The sequence below is a fragment of the Mercenaria mercenaria genome, chromosome 5 (genome assembly GCF_021730395.1).
Source record: "Mercenaria mercenaria strain notata chromosome 5, MADL_Memer_1, whole genome shotgun sequence".
Taxonomy (NCBI): domain Eukaryota; kingdom Metazoa; phylum Mollusca; class Bivalvia; order Venerida; family Veneridae; genus Mercenaria; species Mercenaria mercenaria.
In genome coordinates, this window is record NC_069365.1 from 35,902,463 (window position 1) to 35,924,382 (window position 21,920).

The 21,920-nt window shown below is 35.6% G+C and overlaps 1 protein-coding gene across 1 annotated transcript in view; it reads left to right on the forward strand.

The window, feature by feature from the left end:
• Positions 1-21,920, forward strand: part of LOC123556880 (rho guanine nucleotide exchange factor 17-like) — an 85,596-nt gene that overhangs the window by 15,793 nt on the left and 47,883 nt on the right. Inside the window, exon 3 of the mRNA XM_053543192.1 lies at positions 19,450-19,527. Within this exon, the coding sequence (XP_053399167.1) occupies positions 19,450-19,527 (78 nt within the window). The remainder of the gene's footprint in view (positions 1-19,449; positions 19,528-21,920) is intronic.

The following is a 21,920-nucleotide window of genomic DNA, read 5'->3' on the forward strand; positions in this document are numbered from 1 at the left end:
AAAGATTGTCTAGTCAGTAATCGGATCAGTTTATCTATTTGAGCCGTGCCATGGGAAAACCAACATAGTGGGTGTGCGACCAGCATGGATCCAGACCAGCCTGCGCATCCGCGCAGTCTGGTCAGGATCCATGCTGTTCGCTAACAGTTTCTCCAATTCCAATAGGCTTTAAAAGCGAACAGCATGGAGCCTGACCAGACTGCGCGGATGCGCAGGCTGGTCTGGATCCATGCTGGTCGCACACCCACTATGTTGGTTTTCCCATGGCACGGCTCATTTATGGTTTGTTTACAGTATATATAGCTGTAGATGACCAATATTTCCGTTATGATTTAATAAGTTTTTTCCTGTTTCTTGTAATTTCCCTTTGTTAAGGCTGGCTTATTTATAATTATAATTAAACACCATACTAATCAGTATTGTTAAATTCTAATGTCAGAATAGTTTCAAAATATCCTTACATCACAACTGCTATCTAATCAGGTCAGTACCCTGTATTTTAGCCAAAAATGGTGTCACTGTACGATATATTTCTTACACAGTAAACATCTATCTTATTTTTTCCTATGAACACCAAGCCCATTAGTAGGGATTATTAACAAATGACCAGCTTCTTTTGTTGTGAATTTGTTTAATTTGTTAAAATATGTCAGCATTTCAGTATGATTTTAATGATGTAATTTTTGTAGAACATATCTCATACAGGTTAACTTTACCAGAAAATAAACTGTTTTAAGTTTAATAATGTACATTTAAAATGACATGTCACATAGCAGGAATTATTAAATCTGTAAGTATTTTTAGATGCATCTTCTTGAATATCTTTTTTTAATAATCTTCAAACATTTTGTCACCCAAAACTACTGCAAAATTAATGCCTTAGATTGAAAAAAAATTATTAGGAGAAAGAGATATAGTAAAATTACTGTAAAAATAACAGTAGTATTTAAGTATACAGTCAGACTGCTAGTTACATTTTCAGTGAAAATATTTGCAAAATAATGTTGTTGTTTTAATGCTTGAGAAACAAGTAATAGAAACAATCAATCAATGACTGAAAAGGTAGCATTCTGTAATGTAGTAGTTAGTGGGTGCAAGGTTCTTTTCAGTATTTTTTCTATAAAAAAAAGGAATTCGTTCAGAAACTATTTGTACTGAAAGAACAATAATTATAATTACCTGCGGTTTACCTGTGCTGTGAAAAGTAAAGTATGATTTGTGGCAAGAATACTGTCCATATCCAGCAAGCTCACATTATACTGCCGTTAATCTAATACTAAAAGGTCTGTCCCAGAATGAGGCAAGGTCAACAAAACAGTTGTGTCCAAAGTCAATAATCCCTCAACTCACATTCATGTGAACAAGTTGTCAGTTACTTGGTGAAAACATTTAGTCACTGCTGTTTTAGGAAGGAATACAGGAACAATCGTAGATCAGCTGGCAGCCATTAAAGTTTGAAATATTATGCAAACATGTTCTACCTAACAGGACACTAAGCTTTTACTCTACTCTGGCCCACTGGCCACTTGTTTCACGTATTCTTCTCTAACCCATGGTCTGCTTGTTTAGGTTATATTCTCCTCTAGCCCATGGTCTGCTTGTTTAGCTTATATTCTTCTCTAGCCCATGGTCTGCTTGTTTAGCTTATACCCTTCTCTAGCCAATGGTCTGCTTGTTTTGCTTATACTCTTCTCTAGCCCATGGTCTGCTTGTTTAGCTTATATTCTTCTCTAGCCCATGGTCTGCTTGTTTAGCTTATACTCTTCTCTAGCCCATGGTCTGCTTGTTCAGCTTATACTCTATTCTGGCCCTTGTGCTGCTTGTAACATTGTAGGCTTTACTCTTCTCTAGCCCATGGTCTGCTTGTTTACCTTATACTCTTCTCTAGCCCATGGTCTGCTTGTTTTGCTTATACTCTTCTCTAGCCCGTGGGCTGCTTGTTTTGCTTATACGTTTCTCTAGCCCATGGTCTGCTTGTTTAGCTTATACTCTTCTCTAGCCCATGGTCTGCTTGTTTAGCTTATACTCTTCTCTAACCCATAGTCAGCTTATTTAGCCTATATTCTACTCTAACCCATGGTCAGCTTGTTAAGCTTATATTCTTCTCTAACCCATGGTCTGCTTGTTTAGCTTATATTCTACTTATACATTACTGTGACCCATGTGCTCCTTGTTTAGCACATACTCTACTCAGATCCATTGGTTCCTTGTTTAGCTTATAAAATACTCTGACCTGTGTGCTCCTTGTTTAGCCTACACATTACTCTGACCATTGTGCTTCTTGTTAAGTTTAAATACATTACTCACACTCATGGGCAACTTGTTCGGCTTATACTCTAATCAGACCCATTGGCAACTTGTTTGGCTTATACTCTACACAAACCCATGGGCAACTTGTTTTGCTTACACTCAACACAGACCCATTGGCAACTTGTTTGGATATACTCTGCACATACCCATTGGCAACTTGTTTGACTTATACTCTACACAGACCCATTTTCAGCTTGTTTGACTTATACTCTACACAGGCCCATTGGCAACTTGTTTGGCTTATAATCTACACAGACCCATTGGCAACTTGTTTGGCTTATAATCTGCACAGACACATTGGCAACTTGTTTGGTTTATACTCTTCACAGACCCATTGGCAACTTGTTTTGCTTATACTCTACACAGACCCATTGGCAACTTGTTTGGCTTATACTGTACACAGACCCATTGGCAACTTGTTTGGCTTATACTCTGCACAGACGCATTGGCAACTTGTCCAAGGTTTATACTCTACACAGACCTATGGGCAACTTGTTTGATTTATACTCTACACAGACCCATTGGCAATTGATTTGGCTTATTCTGTACACAGACCCATTGGCAACTTGTTTGGCTTATATTCTACACAGACCCATTGGCAACTTGTTTGACTTATACTCTACACAGACCCATTGGCAACTTGTTTGGCTTATACTCTACACAGACCCATGGGGAACTTGTTTGGCTTTTAATCTACACAGACCCATTGTCAACTTGTCTGGCTTATACTCTACCCAGACCCATTTGCAACTTGTTTGACTTATACTCTACACAGGCCCATTGGCAACTTGTTTGGCTTATACTGTACACAGACCCATTGGCAACTTGTTTGGCGTATACTCTACACAGACGCATTGGCAACTTGTTTGGCTTATACTCTACACAGACGCATAGGCAACTTGTTTGGTTTATACTCTACACAGACCCATTGGCAACTTGTTTGACTTATAGTCTACACAGACCCATTAGCAATTGGTTTGGCTTAGTATGTACACAGACCAATTGACAACTTGTTTGGCTTATATTCTACACAGACCCATTGGCAACTTGTTTGGTTTATACTCTACACAGACCAATTGACAACTTGTTTTGCTTATACTCTACATAGACCCATTGGCAACTTGTTTGGCTTATACTCTACACAGACCCATTGGCAACTTGTTTGGCTTATACTCTACACAGACGCATGGGCAACTTGTCTGAAATACTCTGACCTGTGTGCTCCTCGTTTAGCCTACACATTACTCTGACCATTGTGCTTCTTGTTAAGTTTAAATACATTACTCACACTCATGGGCAACTTGTTCGGCTTATACTCTAATCAGACCCATTGGCAACTTGTTTGACTTATACTCTACACAGACACAGACGCATTGGCAACTTGTTTGGCTTATACTCTACAGACCCATTGGCAACTTGTTTGACTTATACTCTACACAGACACAGACGCATTGGCAACTTGTTTGACTTATACTCTACACCGACGCATTGGCAACTTGTTTGACTTATACTCTACACGGACGCATTGGCAACTTGTTTGGCTTATACTCTACACGGACGCATTGGCAACTTGTTTGGCTTATACTCTACACAGACGCATTGGCAACTTGTTTGGCTTATACTCTACACAGACGCATTGGCAACTTGTTTGGCTTATACTCTACACAGACGCATTGGCAACTTGTTTGGCTTATACTCTACACAGACGCATTGGCAACTTGTTTGGCTTATACTCTACACAGACGCATTGGCAACTTGTTTGGCTTATACTCTACACAGACGCATTGGCAACTTGTTTGGCTTATACTCTACACAGACGCATTGGCAACTTGTTTGACTTATACTCTACACAGACGCATTGGCAACTTGTTTGGCTTATACTCTACACAGACGCATTGGCAACTTGTTTGGCTTATACTCTACACAGACGCATGGGCAACTTGTCTAAAATACTCTGACCTGTGTGCTCCTTGTTTAGCCTACACATTACTCTGACCATTGTGCTTCTTGTTAACTTTAAATACATTACTCACACTCATGGGCAACTTGTTTGGCTTATACTCTAATCAGACCCATTTGCAACTTGTTTGACTTATACTCTACACAGACCCATTGGCAACTTGTTTGGCTTATACTCTAATCAGACCCATTGGCAACTTGTTTGGCTTATACTCTAATCAGACCCATTGGCAACTTGTTTGGCTTATACTCTACTCTAGTGCATTTAAAATATTCAGTTTATATTGAATATACCTTTTGCCTTTATTCATTCAGAAAATGGTTGATGAGGCTATTTTTATCATTATCAGTTCTATAGTTCCATGAATGATATGCCTGCCACTGAGACGAGTTCAGCACACCCACTTGGGGAGCAACTTCTAGTACCTGTAAAATAGTTAATGTAAATTCAGTAATGTTCTCATGTTCATAAAAATGTTGTGGTTTTTGGTTAGAATTACATCTCTGTGGTTTTCAGAAGAGTACAACTGTTTGATAATGATTTATGCAATAAGTATTGTACTTAACAGAATTATAGCATTTAAGTTAAGAATTTGTAAAGTTTCTTTAGAAATCATATGTTAATGCTGTGTTTAAATGGTCCTGACCAAGCTTTGAATTATAAAAAGTCCTTTGGAAATAACAGTGGAAGAGAGTATACTTGAAATTGCATTGCAAGATCTATGGCATTTTCTTATTGTTCTGTTTTGCCCATACTGTACAAGTCTTTATCACTTTTTGTATAAAGGTACATGTTGAGAAATGACTTTCTAAATTTCTTAAAATTATGAAGGAATGATAAGATTTATTTGTTTTTCATTAGTAAAAGAAGTAAAATCTTGAAGTGTTCAATGGAAAAAACATTACCTATTAAACAGTTTGTATGTTGATGATTTCCTGAGGTCAAGGTCAAGGTGAAATGTACAGCTGTTCAAGAAACAGCTGTTTAAGTGCTCTCTGATTTTCTCTAATAGAATCATAATCAGGAAGTCTGCTGGTAAAGCTCAGTTAAGAATATATAGGCATCACAAGTTGTGATCAGTTAAAATGCTAGCACATAACATTTAAATTCTGCCTCAGACATTGTCAGCTAAAAGTGATGGTCATATTTGTACAAATTTTTATAACAAATTAAAATCTCAATGTCATAATTTTTGCCATTTGTCTCCATTGAGTCATACATAAGGTCTCTTTGTATGGAACGCCAGAGTTGTCTTATGTTAGATGAATATGAGGTATCTTCTTTATTTAGTTATCTTTCTAAGATCTTGTTACATCTTGTTAATTACTGTGTTATCATGTTGACTTGCAATGCTATCATGTCTAACGCACATACTATTTTGTCAGAGTGAGTATTATTTTGTTAAACGATCATCCTGTTTTCTTAAAGCAACATGCTATCATGTTCAATGAACATACTATCTTCTCAGAGTGACTGTACTATCTTGTTAAAACAACCATCATCTTTCCTGAAAGGAACATGCTGTCATGTCCAGTGTATATACTATCTTGTCAGAGTGGCATATACTATTTTGTTAAACGACCAGGACTTTTGCTATCATGGCCAGTGTATATACTATCTTGTCAAAATGATGTACAATTTTGTTAAACATACTATTTTGTTAAAAGACCATCCTATGCTGTCATGGCCAGTGTTTATACTATCTTGTCAGAAAGACGTACTATATTGTTGAACGACCATCCTATTTTCTCAAAGTAAAATACTATATATCATGTCCAGTGTTTACACTATCTGGTCAGAGTGGCATACAATTTTGTTAAACAAACATCCTATTTTCTCAAAGTAACATGCTATCATGTCCAGTGAAATTTGTCTTCTCAGAGTGATGTGCTATTTTGTTAAGTGACCATCCTTGTTCTCAAAGTAACATACTATAAGTAACATGCTATCATGTCCACGGAACATACTATCTTGTCAGAGATATGTTAATGTCAAAGCTGTTGTAAGCATTGCTGTGGTCCTAGAGCTCTTGTTTCTGTGACAGTCTCTGTATCAAGACCTGTTTATTGCACAAGGTATAGAAATCTGTGTATATCATGCTGTTTTTCCTATTTCAACCTGATGATACAACATCATTTCAATATGATTATTGTAAGAGGATTTATAATTGAATGTCTTGAAAAAAAAAGGAAGAAAAATTCCAGGAATTTAATTCTGTTCTAAAAATATCCAATTTATTGCTTCGTACCATGTTTTGTTCTAGGAATCTGGATTCTTCCACCAATTAGCCGATCAATTAACTATTTCTCTCACTAGCACAAACAGTAGTCTGAATGGAGTAAGAAAGAGTCTTATCTCAGAATCGGGAGGATTTTCTTAATGGTTTCACTTACAGGTTGGAGTTCAATTGGTATACAATACTGTTTAATATCTTATTCGCACTGGCTCTCTATAGATCAAACTGTGTCAGGAACAAGGTTTGTTTTGTAACTACTGTGTTTTAAGGGGCCAAACTAATAGTTTGGAAAGTAATATTAATCAGTTTGTTACAGTCTTCAAAGAGAGATATTTCCATGCATTGGTCAGCTGAGCACATTCTTTCATGGAGCCACTGAAATGACCTAACTACAAAGATGGCTACATTTATTTACCAAACTTGTTCAGTGTTTTTATTGTTCAAATGTTTGCTCTTGGTAAATGGTATTGAAAATCAATCAGTAATAGCAACATAAGTCCTGTTCTCAGAATTTTTTCCAGTGTGATGATGGTTAAAAAGCTGCCAATTTTTCATGCTCCGCAGGTATAATTAACATTTAGCCAAATCGTTTATTACCTTTCAAGACATGTTCCTTGAGTGGGTTGAAGTGTATAGTGTGCATTAGAAGTACCAGTATCAAAGATGGTGTGAAAAGTAATTCCTTTCTTGAATATAAAGAGAAGTTCATTTGTTATCTTCAAAAACTAAGTTCAGAGAGGTTAAACTGTTGCACTTGAAATAATGGAAAAGATGTTGCATCAGTTTAAAAAGTTCTATCTATCTTTAGGCCAAGGTTCCAGGTTAGTACTTTAGTTAATTTAACAGTGGAAAAAAAAAGATTTGTGTAAATTTTGTTCTCACCTGACATAATGCCTGTTCAGTTTTTCATAAAAGCAAGCTTCTGTGAGACAGTAATTATATTGCCATGAAACAAAGCAAAATGCTCCTCTTATTATACACCCAAAGGGATGTATTATGTTATAACGACGGTGTCCATCTGTCTGTCTGTCGTGTCTGCTCTGTGAACCCTTGAAGGATTTCATAGAAACTTGACACAAATGTTCACCACATCGAGACGACGTGCAGAGCGCATATTTTGGATGGATTGCTTCAAGGTCAAGGTCACACTTAGGGGACAAAGGTCATATGACTTTGTTTCGTGTCCACTCTGTAACTTTTGAACTGCTTGAAGGATTTTAAAGAAACTTGGCACAAATGTTCACTACATTAAGACGACGTGCAGAGCATATGTTTTGGATGGCTCACTTCAAGGTCAAGGATCATAATATTGTGTAACATTGGGTCAATCTGGCAGTGTGATAGTGAAACTTTTTGTTAAAGTCAAATTACTGCCTGCCTGTGTCATAATGCCATGTAACTTTTGGTCAAGTCAAATTACTGGCTGCCAGTGTCATAATGCTGTGTAACTTTTGGTCAAGTCAAATTACTGGCTGCCAGTGTCATAATGCTGTGTAACTTTTGGTCAAGTCAAATTACTGGCTGCCAGTGTCATAACGCCATGTAACTTTTGGTCAAGTTAAATTACTCAAGCTCAGCCTGGCTCATAATGCTGTGTAAATGTTGGTCAAGTCAAATTACAGCATGCCAGTGTCATAATACTGTATACCTATTGATCAAGTCAAATTACTGGCAGCCAGTGTCATAATGCCATGTAACTTTTGGTCAAGTAAAATTACTGGCAGCCAGTGTCATAATGCCATGTAAGTTTTGGTCAAGTCAATTACTTGCTGCCAGTGTCATAATGTTACATAAGTTTTGGTCAAGTCAGATTACAGCCTGCCAGTCTCATAATGCTATTTAAGTTTTGGTAAAGTCAAATTACTGCCTGCTAGTGTCATAAAACTATATATCTGTTGATCAAGTCAAATTACTGGCTGCCATAGCAGTGTCATAATCTTATGTAAATATTGGTCAAGTCAAATTACTGGCTGCCAGTGTCGTAAAGCTGTCTAAATGTTGGTCAAGTCAAATTACTGGCTGCCAGTGTCATAAAGTTATGTAAATGTTGGTCAAGTCAAATTACTGGCTGCCAGTGTCGTAAAGCTATCTAAATGTTGGTCAAGACAAAATACTGGCTGCCAGTGTCATAAAGCTATGTAAATGTTGATCAAGTCAAATTACTGGCAGCCAGTGTCATAATGCCATGTAACTTTTGGTCAAGTCAAATTACAGCCTGCCAGTGTCATAATGCTATGTAAGTTTTGGTTAAGTCAGATTACTGCCTGTCAGTGTCATAATTTCAGTCAAGTCAAATCACTGGCTGCCAGTGTCATAATGCTATGTAACATTTTGGTCAAGTCAAATTACAGCCTGCCAGTGTCATACATACTATGTAACTTTTGGTCAAGTCAAATTACTTCCTGCCTGTGTTATAATGCTATGTAATATTTTGATCAAGTCAAAGTACAGTCTGCCAGTGTCATAATACTATGTAACATTTGGTCAAGTCAAATTACGGTCTGCCTGTATCATAATACTATGTAACATTTGGTTAAGTCAAATTGCTTCCTGCCTGTGTCATAATACTATGTAACATTTTGGTCAAGTCAAATTACTTCCTGCCAGTGTCATAATACTATGTAACATTTGGTCAAGTCAAATTACTTACTGCCAGTGTCATAATACTATGTAACATTTGGTCAAGTCAAATTGCTTCCTGCCCGTGTCATAATACTGTGTAACATTTTGGTCAAGTCAAATTACTTCCTGCCAGTGTCATAATACTATGTAACATTTGGTCAAGTCAAATTACTTACTGCCAGTGTCATAATACTATGTAACATTTGGTCAAGTCAAATAACAGCCTGCCCGTGTTATAATACTATGTAACATTTTGATCATGTCAAAGCACTGGCTGCCAGTGTCATAATGCTATGTAACATTTTGGTCAAGTCAAATCACAGGCTGCCAGTGTCATAATGCTATGTAACATTTTATCAAGTCAAATCACTGGCAGCCAGTGTCATAATGCTATGTAACATTTTGATCAAGTCAAATCACTGGCAGCCAGTGTCATAATGCTATGTAACATTTTGATCAAGTCAAATCACTGGCTGCCAGTGTCATAATGCTATGTGACATTTTGGTCAAGTCAAATCACTGGCTGCCACCCAAACCAAAATGGCGAGCTTAATTAAGCTTGCATTAAGGTCGCAGCAAGATTGCAGTTGCGATCTTAACAAGCATGCAGCAAGATTGCGATTGGAACCATCGCAACCATAATTTAAGCTTGCGCAAACTAATTTGCGTGCTTCCTGCAACCTATTTAAGATCTTGCAAGCTTGTAAGGTTGCGCATGCTTGCGATTGGAACCCTAGCAATCTTATTTGCGACCTTGCAAGTTTGCACAATCCTAATGAGATTGCAAGCTTGCGCAATCTTGCAAACTTACACAATCATAACAAGATTGCAAGCTTGCGCAATCTTGCAAGCTTAAACACACTTATGGGTGTAGACAAAATCATTTGCGAGTCTTGCGCAACCTTGTAATCATAACAAGGTTGCCTGCAAGCTTGCAAACTATACTATCTTCCTAAACCTTACTTAGGTTTGTGAGACAGTTTTAATAATGTAAAAGTCCAAAAAATTTAATTATATACTTCCTTTAATTTGACAAACTGCACAGTTTGTAAAACTTTCGCACTTTCATAAAACAATATTTTTAGTGATCAGTAGATAAAGATTTAACAGTCAGGGACAATATATTTTAAAACAACTTATTTTGACATTAAAAGTTTAATTTTAATGGTTTAGCATATTACCTCCCTTTTATGTATCAGTGAACTATAAGAGTTTTAAAAAGGTTACAGGATCGCAAGCTAGTCGCAATCTTGCAATCTTAAATAGTCTTAAGATCGCAGGATGCCCGCTGCAAGCTTGCGAAGCAAGTCTTATCCGCAAACTTAATTTCTATCGCAAGCTTAGTCGCAACCTTAAATAGTATTAAGATCGCAGGATGCTCGCTGCAAGCTTGCGAAGAAAGACTTCTCCGCAAACTTAATTTCTATGCAAGCATCCGCAAGCATTATATTACATGGCTGCAATCTTTTTAAGATTGCTGTAAGCTTGCGCAAGCTTATGGCAAACTTCTCACAAGCTTGCCGCATGCTTGTATTTTGGTTTGGGCAGTGTCGTAATGCTATGTAAGATTTTGATCAAGTCAAATCACAGGCAGCCAGTGTCATAATACTATGTAACATTTTGATCAAGTCAAATCACTGGCTGCCAGTGTCATAATGCTATGTGACATTTTGGTCAAGTCAAATCACTGGCTGCCAGTGTCGTAATGCTATGTAAGATTTTGATCATGTCAAATCACAGGCAGCCAGTGTCATAATACTATGTAACATTTTGATCAAGTCAAATCACTGGCTGCCAGTGTCATAATGCTATGTAACCAAGTCGAATTACAGCCTGCCAGTGTCATCATAATGATTTGTAAATTTTGGTCAAGAGAAATTTCTGTCTGCCAGTGTCATAATGCTATATATAAATTTTGGTGAGTCAGATTACTGTTTATAAGTGTTTTAAATGAAGTACTGACAAACACTGTACTGTGATGTAACATAATTTGATTGCAATGCTAAACCTGTAAGCCAATGCCTTTTGTTAATTAAATTGAAGAAAAAACAACAACAGACTTTAACCGTTAGATATATTTATTTTAATGTTCATCTTTCGATATGTTATTTAAATACCCAGGTACATGATAGTACACATACTCGAGGACTGTTTTGATCTTGCAGTGTTTCAACTTTTACATATTCATAAACAGAAATTGCAAGTCTGTACAGTTCCATTTGTTTTCTTGGGAATTTCAATGTTTTCCGTATTTTCCTGACAGCTCCCATACCTAGAGTAGAAGTTCCATAGTGCATTGTTAGTGTGATTTCCCTGAAGCAATGTCTTGTAAAACAATGTTAATCAGTACATTACTGATTGATGCGGGGAATGACTGATTGATGCGGGGAATGAAACCTATATTTGGAAACTATAATCAACGCTATCATTCTGGAAGTGTTTTGGTTACAGAATTAGCATTGTTTTATGTCCGTGTGAACATGAAGTCGGTACAGTTATTTTCTTCATTAAGTTCAGGAACATTATTTAAAGAAAAATCATCTAGTACTAAATTAATGAACTGTGATAGAATTGCAGGTAGGGCAGAGGTATACCAGGTGTTTCCAGCAATCAAATATTCTTAATTTCTCTTTCATATGGAAAAGTAATTATTGCAGAATACAGTTATTTTTCTTTTTTTGTCCAGTTTACATTATTTGCGTGCCATTCTCCTATACAATAGGAGAACTAAGTGACATTTACCTCAAAAATGTCTGGTGGTGTATGAGGTATTTGCTTAGTATATAATCCTGAATGTTTTATGGGACACCATGGCTGAGTGGGGCAGGTCCTTGGCTTGGAAAGGCTCATCCTAGTACATGCAGCTGCCGATTCCAAACCCTTTTAAAAGGGATATAGAGTTCTTTCACAAGAATGCCATCCAGCTATGTTATGCCTGGACTTACGGAAGTTCAGAGGTTCTACCTAGTTGCCTGCCAGTACCTAAAATAATGTTCTTAGGGGGAACCACCCCGGCAAAATGGAGTTCATGAAATCATGAATTTTTCATCACCATTATGAATTATTCATGAATTGTTCTGGATCACTTCTTAATCTGACTTCATGAAGTTTTATGCATGAAGTGTCATTTGATCTACTTCATGAAGATATCAAGCATTATTGACAGATTCATGAAATCCTTGAAATATTCATGAACTTGTTTAAGAGTGAATCAAGATTTTTTCAATATACCTATAGAATTCAAGAAAAATTCTTGAAAAAAAATGATGAACATTTTATGAGCAGTTTAAGAATATTAAATTCTTAAAACATTCTTGATGTGTTTTTAAGAAAAAGTCATCTATGATTCATTAAAAGCACTAAAATTCAAAACCTTTTTCTAGTTCAGTACCAGTTCTTGAACCCAGTTAGGAGTTTCTGAACTGTTCATTCATTAAACATAAAACTTAGGTTTTCCTTTTACAGTAAATGAATAAGTTCATGAACTGTTCATGAATGTTCATGAACATTAAATTTATAATGTCACATGATCAGTTTCCATTATTTTGTTGCATGCTGGGAAATTTTTTGCACATGTGATTCAGCAATTTTTGAGAAGTTTGTGCAGCAAATGAGAAGGAAATATTTATAATACTACAGTAAGGAATGGTTTAAAAGGAACACGAGTATACTGAATATCAAATATTAGTAATTATTGTGTTGTCATAAATTGTTCATTTTAAAAAATATAAAATCCTTTTAAAATGTCACATGTTTTCACAACCCTAAAACAAAGCTAGTATCTAATCTGAATGTCAGTCTTGAGATTAGAGTAAATTATACATTTTTGTATTTTATACAGCAATAATTATTGTTTACTTCTTACTATGCTCCCAATCCCACTATATTTTACTGTTTGACCCAAAATGTCATTTGTTGAGGGTGGAAAATATCATTGTCTCAGTGACTCAGCTGAGACTAAAACAATCTCTAGCCACTAACTGAACAACACTTAAATTGACCTACAGGAATTTTTCTTGTATCAAGCTATACCGATATTGTTTAAAGAATTCCATTACATGCAAACTCTCAGGTTTCATAGTGTTACACTCCTACCACTGGTTACCTTGACAAGTTCATGAAACTTGTTGTTTTTTTTTTTTACAAAAATTTTTCATGAATAAATATTCATGAAAATCAAAGTTCATGTTTCATGAATTTCAATACATTATCTCTGCTCTTAATAACAAGTGCATGGATACTACATAATTGGTACAGGTATTATTTAGCAGCTGAAAATATGATGGATTACTGTATCATTTAAGGAAAAGAAGTCCTTTTATAATGTTTTGTATTGTTCATGAAATATTCAAGAAAAGCACAAAATGTCTTCATGAAGTTATAAGAATATTTATTCTTGAAGTGTTCATAGAAAAAACATGAAGTGCAAATGAGACATTGAAATAAAGAACAAAATAATGCATGAATTCTTCATAAAGTATTTTTTTCAGGAATATTTTCATGAATTCTTCCATGCATTTTTAATGCATTTACCATGCATTTACCACTTCATGAATAATTCATGAATCTGTTTTCATGAGCTGCTGATGCATTTGTCTCATTTGCACTTCATGTTTTTGTCATGAAGACTTCATGAAGTCTCCTCATGAAGAAGTCATGAATGCTTCATGACTACTTCATGAAGTATGAATAAACATTTGACAGGGGCAGGGTCTTCCTTGGAACTGGTGAAGTCAGAGTCTGTTAAACATTACAACCTGTCAGACTGTCTCAAAGCACAAACATCTGTCCAGAGCTTCAAGTTTAAAGTTAGGATAACTAGGAATAGGGGACTGAGTAGAGATCGTTAGACGTTTTAATAATTATATGGATCCCATATAATCCTTGTAGTACATACTTAGATTATATATATTGTGGAAGAAATTTGGGTAGGTTTTACGTCTGTCCTAAGGTTATTTTTAAATGGAGTAAGCAAAATTCAAAACAGAAACACAGCATTCGACCTTATTTTTTCAATGTTGAAGTATGAATTCTGTCTCATTAAATCCGTTTACTTGAGGCACCGTAGAAAAAATGATATTGACATATTTATTTTGTGTTTTATAATTATTTACCAATAGTTTGATGTTTCTTTTATGAAAATTAATGGTAAAATGAGTTCTCTGCAAACTATCACTTTGAAATTTGTCTGTACTTGAGCTTGAGGAGATACTATAAGTTATACACAATTTATAAAAAACGGCACGGTGAAAGTTGTTTAAAAATTGCAAAATAGTGCAAAACATGGTTACCTTTCAGAATATACCAAGCAAAGGCCATTTTGTAAACATTACTATTAGTGCTCTAATACCTTAAAATGGTTGTAATTGAAGTTAAAGGTATTTCCCATAACAGTGAATACTGTTTATAGGGTATGTAATCCTATGGCATGCAGTCCATACTGTTGGTTGACATTTTGATTTTGTAACCTTTGCAGCCCCACAAAATGGTTTAAAGAGACTGTAAATAAAATTCAGATATTTTACTCACAGGTGTTGCGACTTCTTTAGGAGTTAGAAGATTTGGTACACAAGTGGAAGTTCCAAAAAATTATGTACGAGTAACCAAAAGAGTGGTTTAGAAGCACTCATGGATATAACATTGTTACCGCATTGTTTTTTATGCACCCACTTTGAGGGGTGGAGGGGGGGCATATAGATTTGCCCTTGTCCATCCGTCCTTCCAAGAATGTTGTGTTGCGCCTAGCTCCAAAAGTATTTGACCTAGAGTCACAAAACTTTACAGGAATGTTGGTCAGCATGTGTAGTTGTGCACCTGGGGTTTTGCGTCCAGATTCATTCAGTCTTGTAGGAGTTATGGCCCCTGACTTTGTAAAAATTGATCATTTTAGTGTTGTGCCGCGCCTAGCTCCAAAAGTATTTGATGTAGAGTCACAAAACTTTACAGGAATGTTGGTTAGCATGTGTAGTTGTGCACCTGGGGTTTTGCATCCGGATTCATTCAGTCATGTAGGAGTTATGGCCCCTGACTTAGTAAAAAATTGGTCATTTTAATGTTGTGTCGCGCGTAGCTCCAAAAGTATTTGACCTAGAGTCACTAAAGTTTACAGGAATGTTGGTCAGCATGTGTAGTTGTGCACCTGGGGTTTCGCATCCAGATTCATTTAGTCGTGTAGGAGTTATGGCCCCAGACTTAGTTAAAAATTGGTCATTTTAATGTTGTGTCGCACGTAGCTCCAAAAGTATTTGACCTAGAGTCACCAAGGTTTACAGTAATGTTGGTCAGCATGTGCAGTTGTGCACCTGGGGTTTCACGTCCGGATTCATTCAGTATTGCCCCTGACCTAGGAAAAATTTGTGTCCTTTGTCATGTAGTTGGGGCATCTGTGTCCCATGGACACATTTCTAGTTTCTTCAGTGTTAATCTTGATCCAGTAGTATCTGGGATGAAATTTTGGCTGTCTTTGGGACTTCTTAAAGAACTGTTGGGGACAAAGTTTAATGTTTGAACAGCCAAATTTAAGCAAACAGAAATGTTTTTATTGATAACATTTAAGCTGGTAGAAAGTTTATTTGTGCCCAATCTGACCAGTTGATTACTTGGTTTACTAGGCTGGTAGCAATTTCATGTAAATATACTGTTGGACAAATCATGACAAAGGGCTATATTCATAGACAATACTCCAACACCACTCATTGAGTACAATCAAATAAATTGCCTAACGGTCACGTCTTTACTCAGGAAAGATTCCATTTGTATTCATAAAGGTGAGTTACAGTCGAGTCAACTCCCAAGAGTGAGTGACTGTTGAGGGAGGTCCTGGGGACCCTTGAGTGTTTCTCAAGGTCTCATAACGTAAGTTTAGATGATAAATTTACAATATTTAATTAATTTGAAGGTAAGATAACAGTGTCATGTTAAAGCGTAAGTTCATATTTGTGCAAGGTATTTTGGAAAAACATATTATGTTCTTTTTTTAATACATGTTGTTGAGGCCGACGAAAACGCAAAAAAAAAACAACAAATTAAAAGACTGTTTAATTAATAAAAACGGTTAAAAAAAGACATAGGAAATCAAATATACATCTACGAAACCTAGCCTAACGGGGCTCATCAGTCAATCCCAGAAACACACGACGAAGTAACAATATTTACATTGCACAAGCTTAGATATCCGTTAATACATACTGAAATATAAACAATCCGTCAAATTAAATGTCATGAAGAACCTATCATTATTAAATCTCATTGTTTAAATGACAACGGAAACATTTTATTTTTACAAAAAGATATGAGCCGCGCCATGAGAAAACTAACATAGTGCGCTTGCAGTCTGGTCAGGATCCATGCTGTTCGCTTTCAAAGCCTATTGCAATTAGAGAAACTATTAGCGAACAGTATGGATCATGAGCAGAGTGCTCCGATGCGCAGGTTGATCTGGATTCATGCTGGTCGCAAACGCACTATGTTGGTTTTCTCATGGTGCGGCTCAATTATGTGGTTAGTAATTGCACTTTCAAAAAATACGCGGGCTGACATTCGGGAAACACCAACAATAAATGGCAGATTTAAAAATTCAGTTGTTTAAATAAATTTCAATTTCAACGAAAGTTAAACACTATATTTCTAAGTATTAATTAAATTCTACTAATGCATATGAGTAGATTGGCTGATGGACGGACGAACGGACGGAGGGACGTATTATAAAACAAATAGACGAACGAACGGACGGATAAACATACAGACGAGAAAAAAGATGACAAGTTCCGACTACAAAAATAATGATCAGCACATTTGCATATCTTTGATGTTATTGTCATATAAACCGTTATAATCCTCTAAATCCATTGTGTACAATGAAACCATTACTCGAACTGTCCTTCCGAAAGTCAAGATTGAGTGGAATTTATGAATATGACTTTCGAACTCCACTCACACTCCCGCAAGGTCTACTCGAGGTCCACTTGAGTGATACTTACCTAAGTTTGAGTCAAGTGTGAGTTTGAGTGACGACTATGAATACAGCCCAAAGGCTTTATCGATAATGAATGAAAAGTAAATAACTAATTTTCTTTATTATGATATTTGCTGACTATTGTATTTGAGTATTTGATGATAATCATTTAATGTTTCAATCATTAATTTCTGACCGAAATACATAAAAGATGGTGAAATTAAACTCTAAGTATGGAAATTATGATTTTGGTAAGGTGTTTTTGTTCAGTCACATCTTTGATACTTTCACAATAATAATTGCTGTATTTATTATTGAAAGACACAATATTTATTATGTCTTGAATTGCTAAAACTTCCAGTCAAGCTGCTAAATGCATTTTTTTTCTCTTCTTCTTCTTGGCATTCACCGAGTTGTTTTTTCCATCTGTGGTATTGATTGCCTAGCATTCTGTGCATAAAGTGATTTCAACATCCTCCTTTAATTACCCTTACCCTGCTAAATTTCTATTATGAACTTGTCCATCTTTCAGTTTGGTCAGTACCATTAACTGTTTTAAAAGGGGTGATGTGCAGGCTGATCTTGGTCTGCACTGGTCGCAAAGGCAGAATCACTTGCCGCCAGCAGGCTAAAGGTTAATATTGTAACCCATAGGTACAAAGTATACGGGGGTTAAATTGGGAGTTGGGGGCTTTAGTCTGTGTGTGCATATGTCTGTCATCCCTGTACGGAGGCATATCTCAAAAACCTTCTAAAGGATTTTCAAATAAGTTAGTAACAGAAAAATGTGACCATCATAATACTTTATGGCACTTGCACAACTGGGTCACTAGGTTCAAGTTCAAGGTCACATTAGGAGGTCAAATCAAATAGCTTTGTGTTGTTTTCTAAACCACTGGAAGAATTTTGATAAAACTGGCATCAGTTACCTACCGTGTCAAGAAAACACACAGAGCACTTTACTTTCTTGTGTCAAAGCCACATCTGGGGGTATTAATCAGCTTTGGTGATAGCTCTTGTTTAAGTAAACTTAGATAATTGTTATTCTAAGAATTCATTATTAATGCAAGAACATTTTGTATCATTTTTCAAACATTTGCAACATAAGTTCCAGAATTAGCTTATCTTTGTTCCTTTTACATAAATATGAATAATTACTGCCAAGAATTTGTTATCGTGAGTGTAACATCATTGTTATTTTGTCAGTAATAATAACTTAACTTCTTTTATGAAAACTAGGTTAGCAGGTTTTCAGTTTAGATGACAACATTTTGAATATTATGTTTGCTGAAATCTCAAGCATCACGGCCTTCACCTACTTTAGACTTTAATATCTTACAGCTTGTAGATTACCTCCCTTTTAATTACCCATTATCTGAGAGGTGGCAAGGACTTTTGCAAAAATTGCAACACTTATCAATTAAATGCATTTACAGTTGATTGTGTTAACATTTAGTGCTTCTCTCTTTTTATCTGTGAAATCAGCCAATTTCTAGGTGATACATAATTCTGGATTCTGATTGTTAAAGATAATACTTTTTTCTGAGATTTTAATACATTTTTTCATCTTGGAAAAAAGTCAGTTTTCTACACCCACCCTGCTATTTATTGCCATAGGATAATCATATTTCAGCTCAGAATTGATAGATGAGTATTAAATTCTTTGTTGAATGGTACATTAATGGTGATAATGAATTTTACAACATAATTTATGCTCATCCTAGTGTCTTATAGTTCAGTTAGGCAAGGCAATGTTTATATTCAGATTTTATAAACAGTCAATTCTGTTTCATATTTTTCCTTAAAAGATATAGATATACATAAAGTTCAATTGTTTTTGAGATAAAGGTGCTACAGGTTGTAAAATATGCTGTTTGAGAGATTTGGAAATAGTTGGTTTAAGGGTTTCCTTCACTCAGAGTAGGTGCAGATACATTTTTTTTAAAGAATTGTGCCATATTACTATAGAAGTAAAGTTTCACTTACTGAACAACAATATGAAAATTTTAAAGATAATACTAAATAGCCTGCAACGCTCTCTTCTTTTTGTGATGACACTCTTCTAACAAATGACATTCAAATTTGCATAATGATAAAAGCAGTTATTAGTGTTAACTCTTAGCCTGCTGCAGGCGAATTTAACAGCCTTTGCAAACAGCTTGGAACCAGATCAGACGCCGATTAAATCGGCGTCTGATCTGGTTCCAAGCTGTTTGCTACTCTGACAATATTTCTTCCAATTTTGGAGCAAATTGAATGAACTTTACAATTTTAGCAGACGACTTTTCCAGCAGACGACAATTTATCTAGCATGCTAAAGGTTAAATTTCCGTTGCCTAACTTGATCACCAACTTTATATATTACAGGATAAGCGATATCATATTGTGGAGGAACTGTACAGAAATGAGAAAGAATATGTGGAAGCTCTCAAAATGCTGAAAGAGGTTAGTACAATAGCATCCCTTTTATCCAGGATCCTGATAGTCAGTTTTTAAATGCAAAACACTTTCTATAAATAAAAAAATCATCAGTCCCGGTATTGAAATGAAAATAATATTATGCATAATTATGTATCAGAACAGATTTTAACCCATCTGAAAAGCAGTGAATATGTCAGACTCATGGGGAAAGATTTTACAGTCCCTCTCCCCCAGAGAAAGCCTGGTCCAGGTGGCTTATAGTGTTGTTGGTTCTACCCTTGTGCACACCTGTGCCTGACTTACCCTGCTAAATTTCTATAATGAACTTATCCATCTTTCAATTTGGGCAGTATAATTAACTGTTAAAAGGGGTGCATACCAAAAAAGATACTGACTGATGTGCAGGCTGATCATGATCTACACTGGTGGCAAAGGCAGAATAAATTGTGTCCAGCATGATAAGGGTAAAGAAGCACTTGGGGTCTTCCTCCACCTTTAGATTATGTAAAGTTGCCATATGGCCTATAATGATGCTGTGTCAGTGCCACTTGCCCAAACACTAATTTCCCCCTCCCAACGCATATTATAAAACAAGTCTTTTCATACCAGTAGGTCTTGGGTCTCCATTGTTTTCTTGCACGATTGGTTCTGCCTTTGCAACCAGTGTAGATCATGATCAGCCTGCACATCCATGCAGTCTGATCATGATCTGCACTGTTCAGCATTCAGTTAGTTTGAGTCTTTTTTGGTATGCACCCCTTTTAACAGTTAATGATACTGCCAGTTCATTATTGAAATTTAGCAGGGTAAGAATTAAAGCATGCATCTTCCATTTGTTTAAACTACAGATGTTTAGAAGTTTGCTGTAGTTCTTACACATCAAAATATACTTACTGGAAATAGACTTGGCAGTGTCAGAATAACTCTGCTGGTGCCATGTTCCATCCTGATGTAGTTTGAGAAACCTATTTAGTGTCATTTTGTGTTACATTTACTACTGTAACTAATTGTATTTTTCCATACTTTAGCTAGATTTAAAGTGAAGAGAAAGAATTTTCAGGAAGTTTGTAAACATGTTTGCCTGATGTTGGGGCGATTGTTATGAGGTAAATTGTTGAAATCCTGAAGTGCTGCAGGTCAAAAAATTTTGGTTTTGGGTGCTGCATTTCAGGGGAGCTAATTTTTGACAGATAATACCTGAAATGGTACATTCTGATTGTATATTATATGACGTGTGATTGAACCACAGTATTTGATGCTATTTCATCTTTCAACTTTGTAAATTTGAGAAAAAAAAAGAAATTTGAACCAATTATCATGATTATAGCTTTAATTTTTACACAAGTCCACCCAGCAATAATCAATAAAACTGATATAATGTTTTGCAATTGAAGCAAGTCAAATGTTCCTTTGAAAATGGTTAAAGTAAGAATTTTTATTAACATTTATTGACAATATGATTGTACAGCCTGGTGAAATTTTAAGGGTAAAAAATGATTAAAGTATCAGTTTTAGGCTATCTAAAATCTATGCTCAAATTGAAGGCCGAGGCTGTGCTTCCATTCCCTGTAACAGTTACATCTATGAGACTATGATTAAAGTCTATCAGTTCATGTGGTGAAACATAATATGTTATAATGTTTTATTGTTACATAATATATGTTACAAATAACATAGCTATTAACTTTTAAACAACCCAGTTAGTCATTTACATCCTCCTGCATACAAATCAAGAGTTTAAGTTAACATAAAGTTGATCTCTCTTCTTTGTCTACATCAGTTCTAATAAGAAACAATGAACAGATAACAACAGATAACTGAAGTAGGTAACTAAGTTTTAATTGAATACAAATATGACTAATTAACCAATTGGTCAAGAACCGACCATCCAGTAACAGTTCAACATGTAGTACAAATGTTCAAGTAGCATTATTTATTTTCCATTATTCTTGCATGAAAATAACAATGAAGCAACCACCTGCATTTAGAAATGAGTGCACAGTAATAAAATGTTTGTTTAGAATTTCTTTCTGGAAATAATTTTGATATGATTACAATCAAATCTAGTTCAATGAAAGTGCCAATGTAACAGTATGCAGTACACTTACTCCTGCAGACAATATGTAAATATTCGAGGAAAAAACCACCTGTCTCACTATTATTGATACGCAATGGAACGTAAGTTATGCCAAGAATCTTACTGTGTTTTGTGGGATTCAGTTATATACCTATTTAATCCTCTCTCTAGCAAATCACACACTCATTTTATATAAATTAGTTGAAGATACTGTAAATATTCACAGTTGCATAACTATATTTAAAGACATTATTGCTCCTTTCTGGTCAGGTGCAGTTTTGAAGGGAATGAAACAGACCACACTAGAGATACAGGTGTGTTAATAAAAGGCATTTCAGAC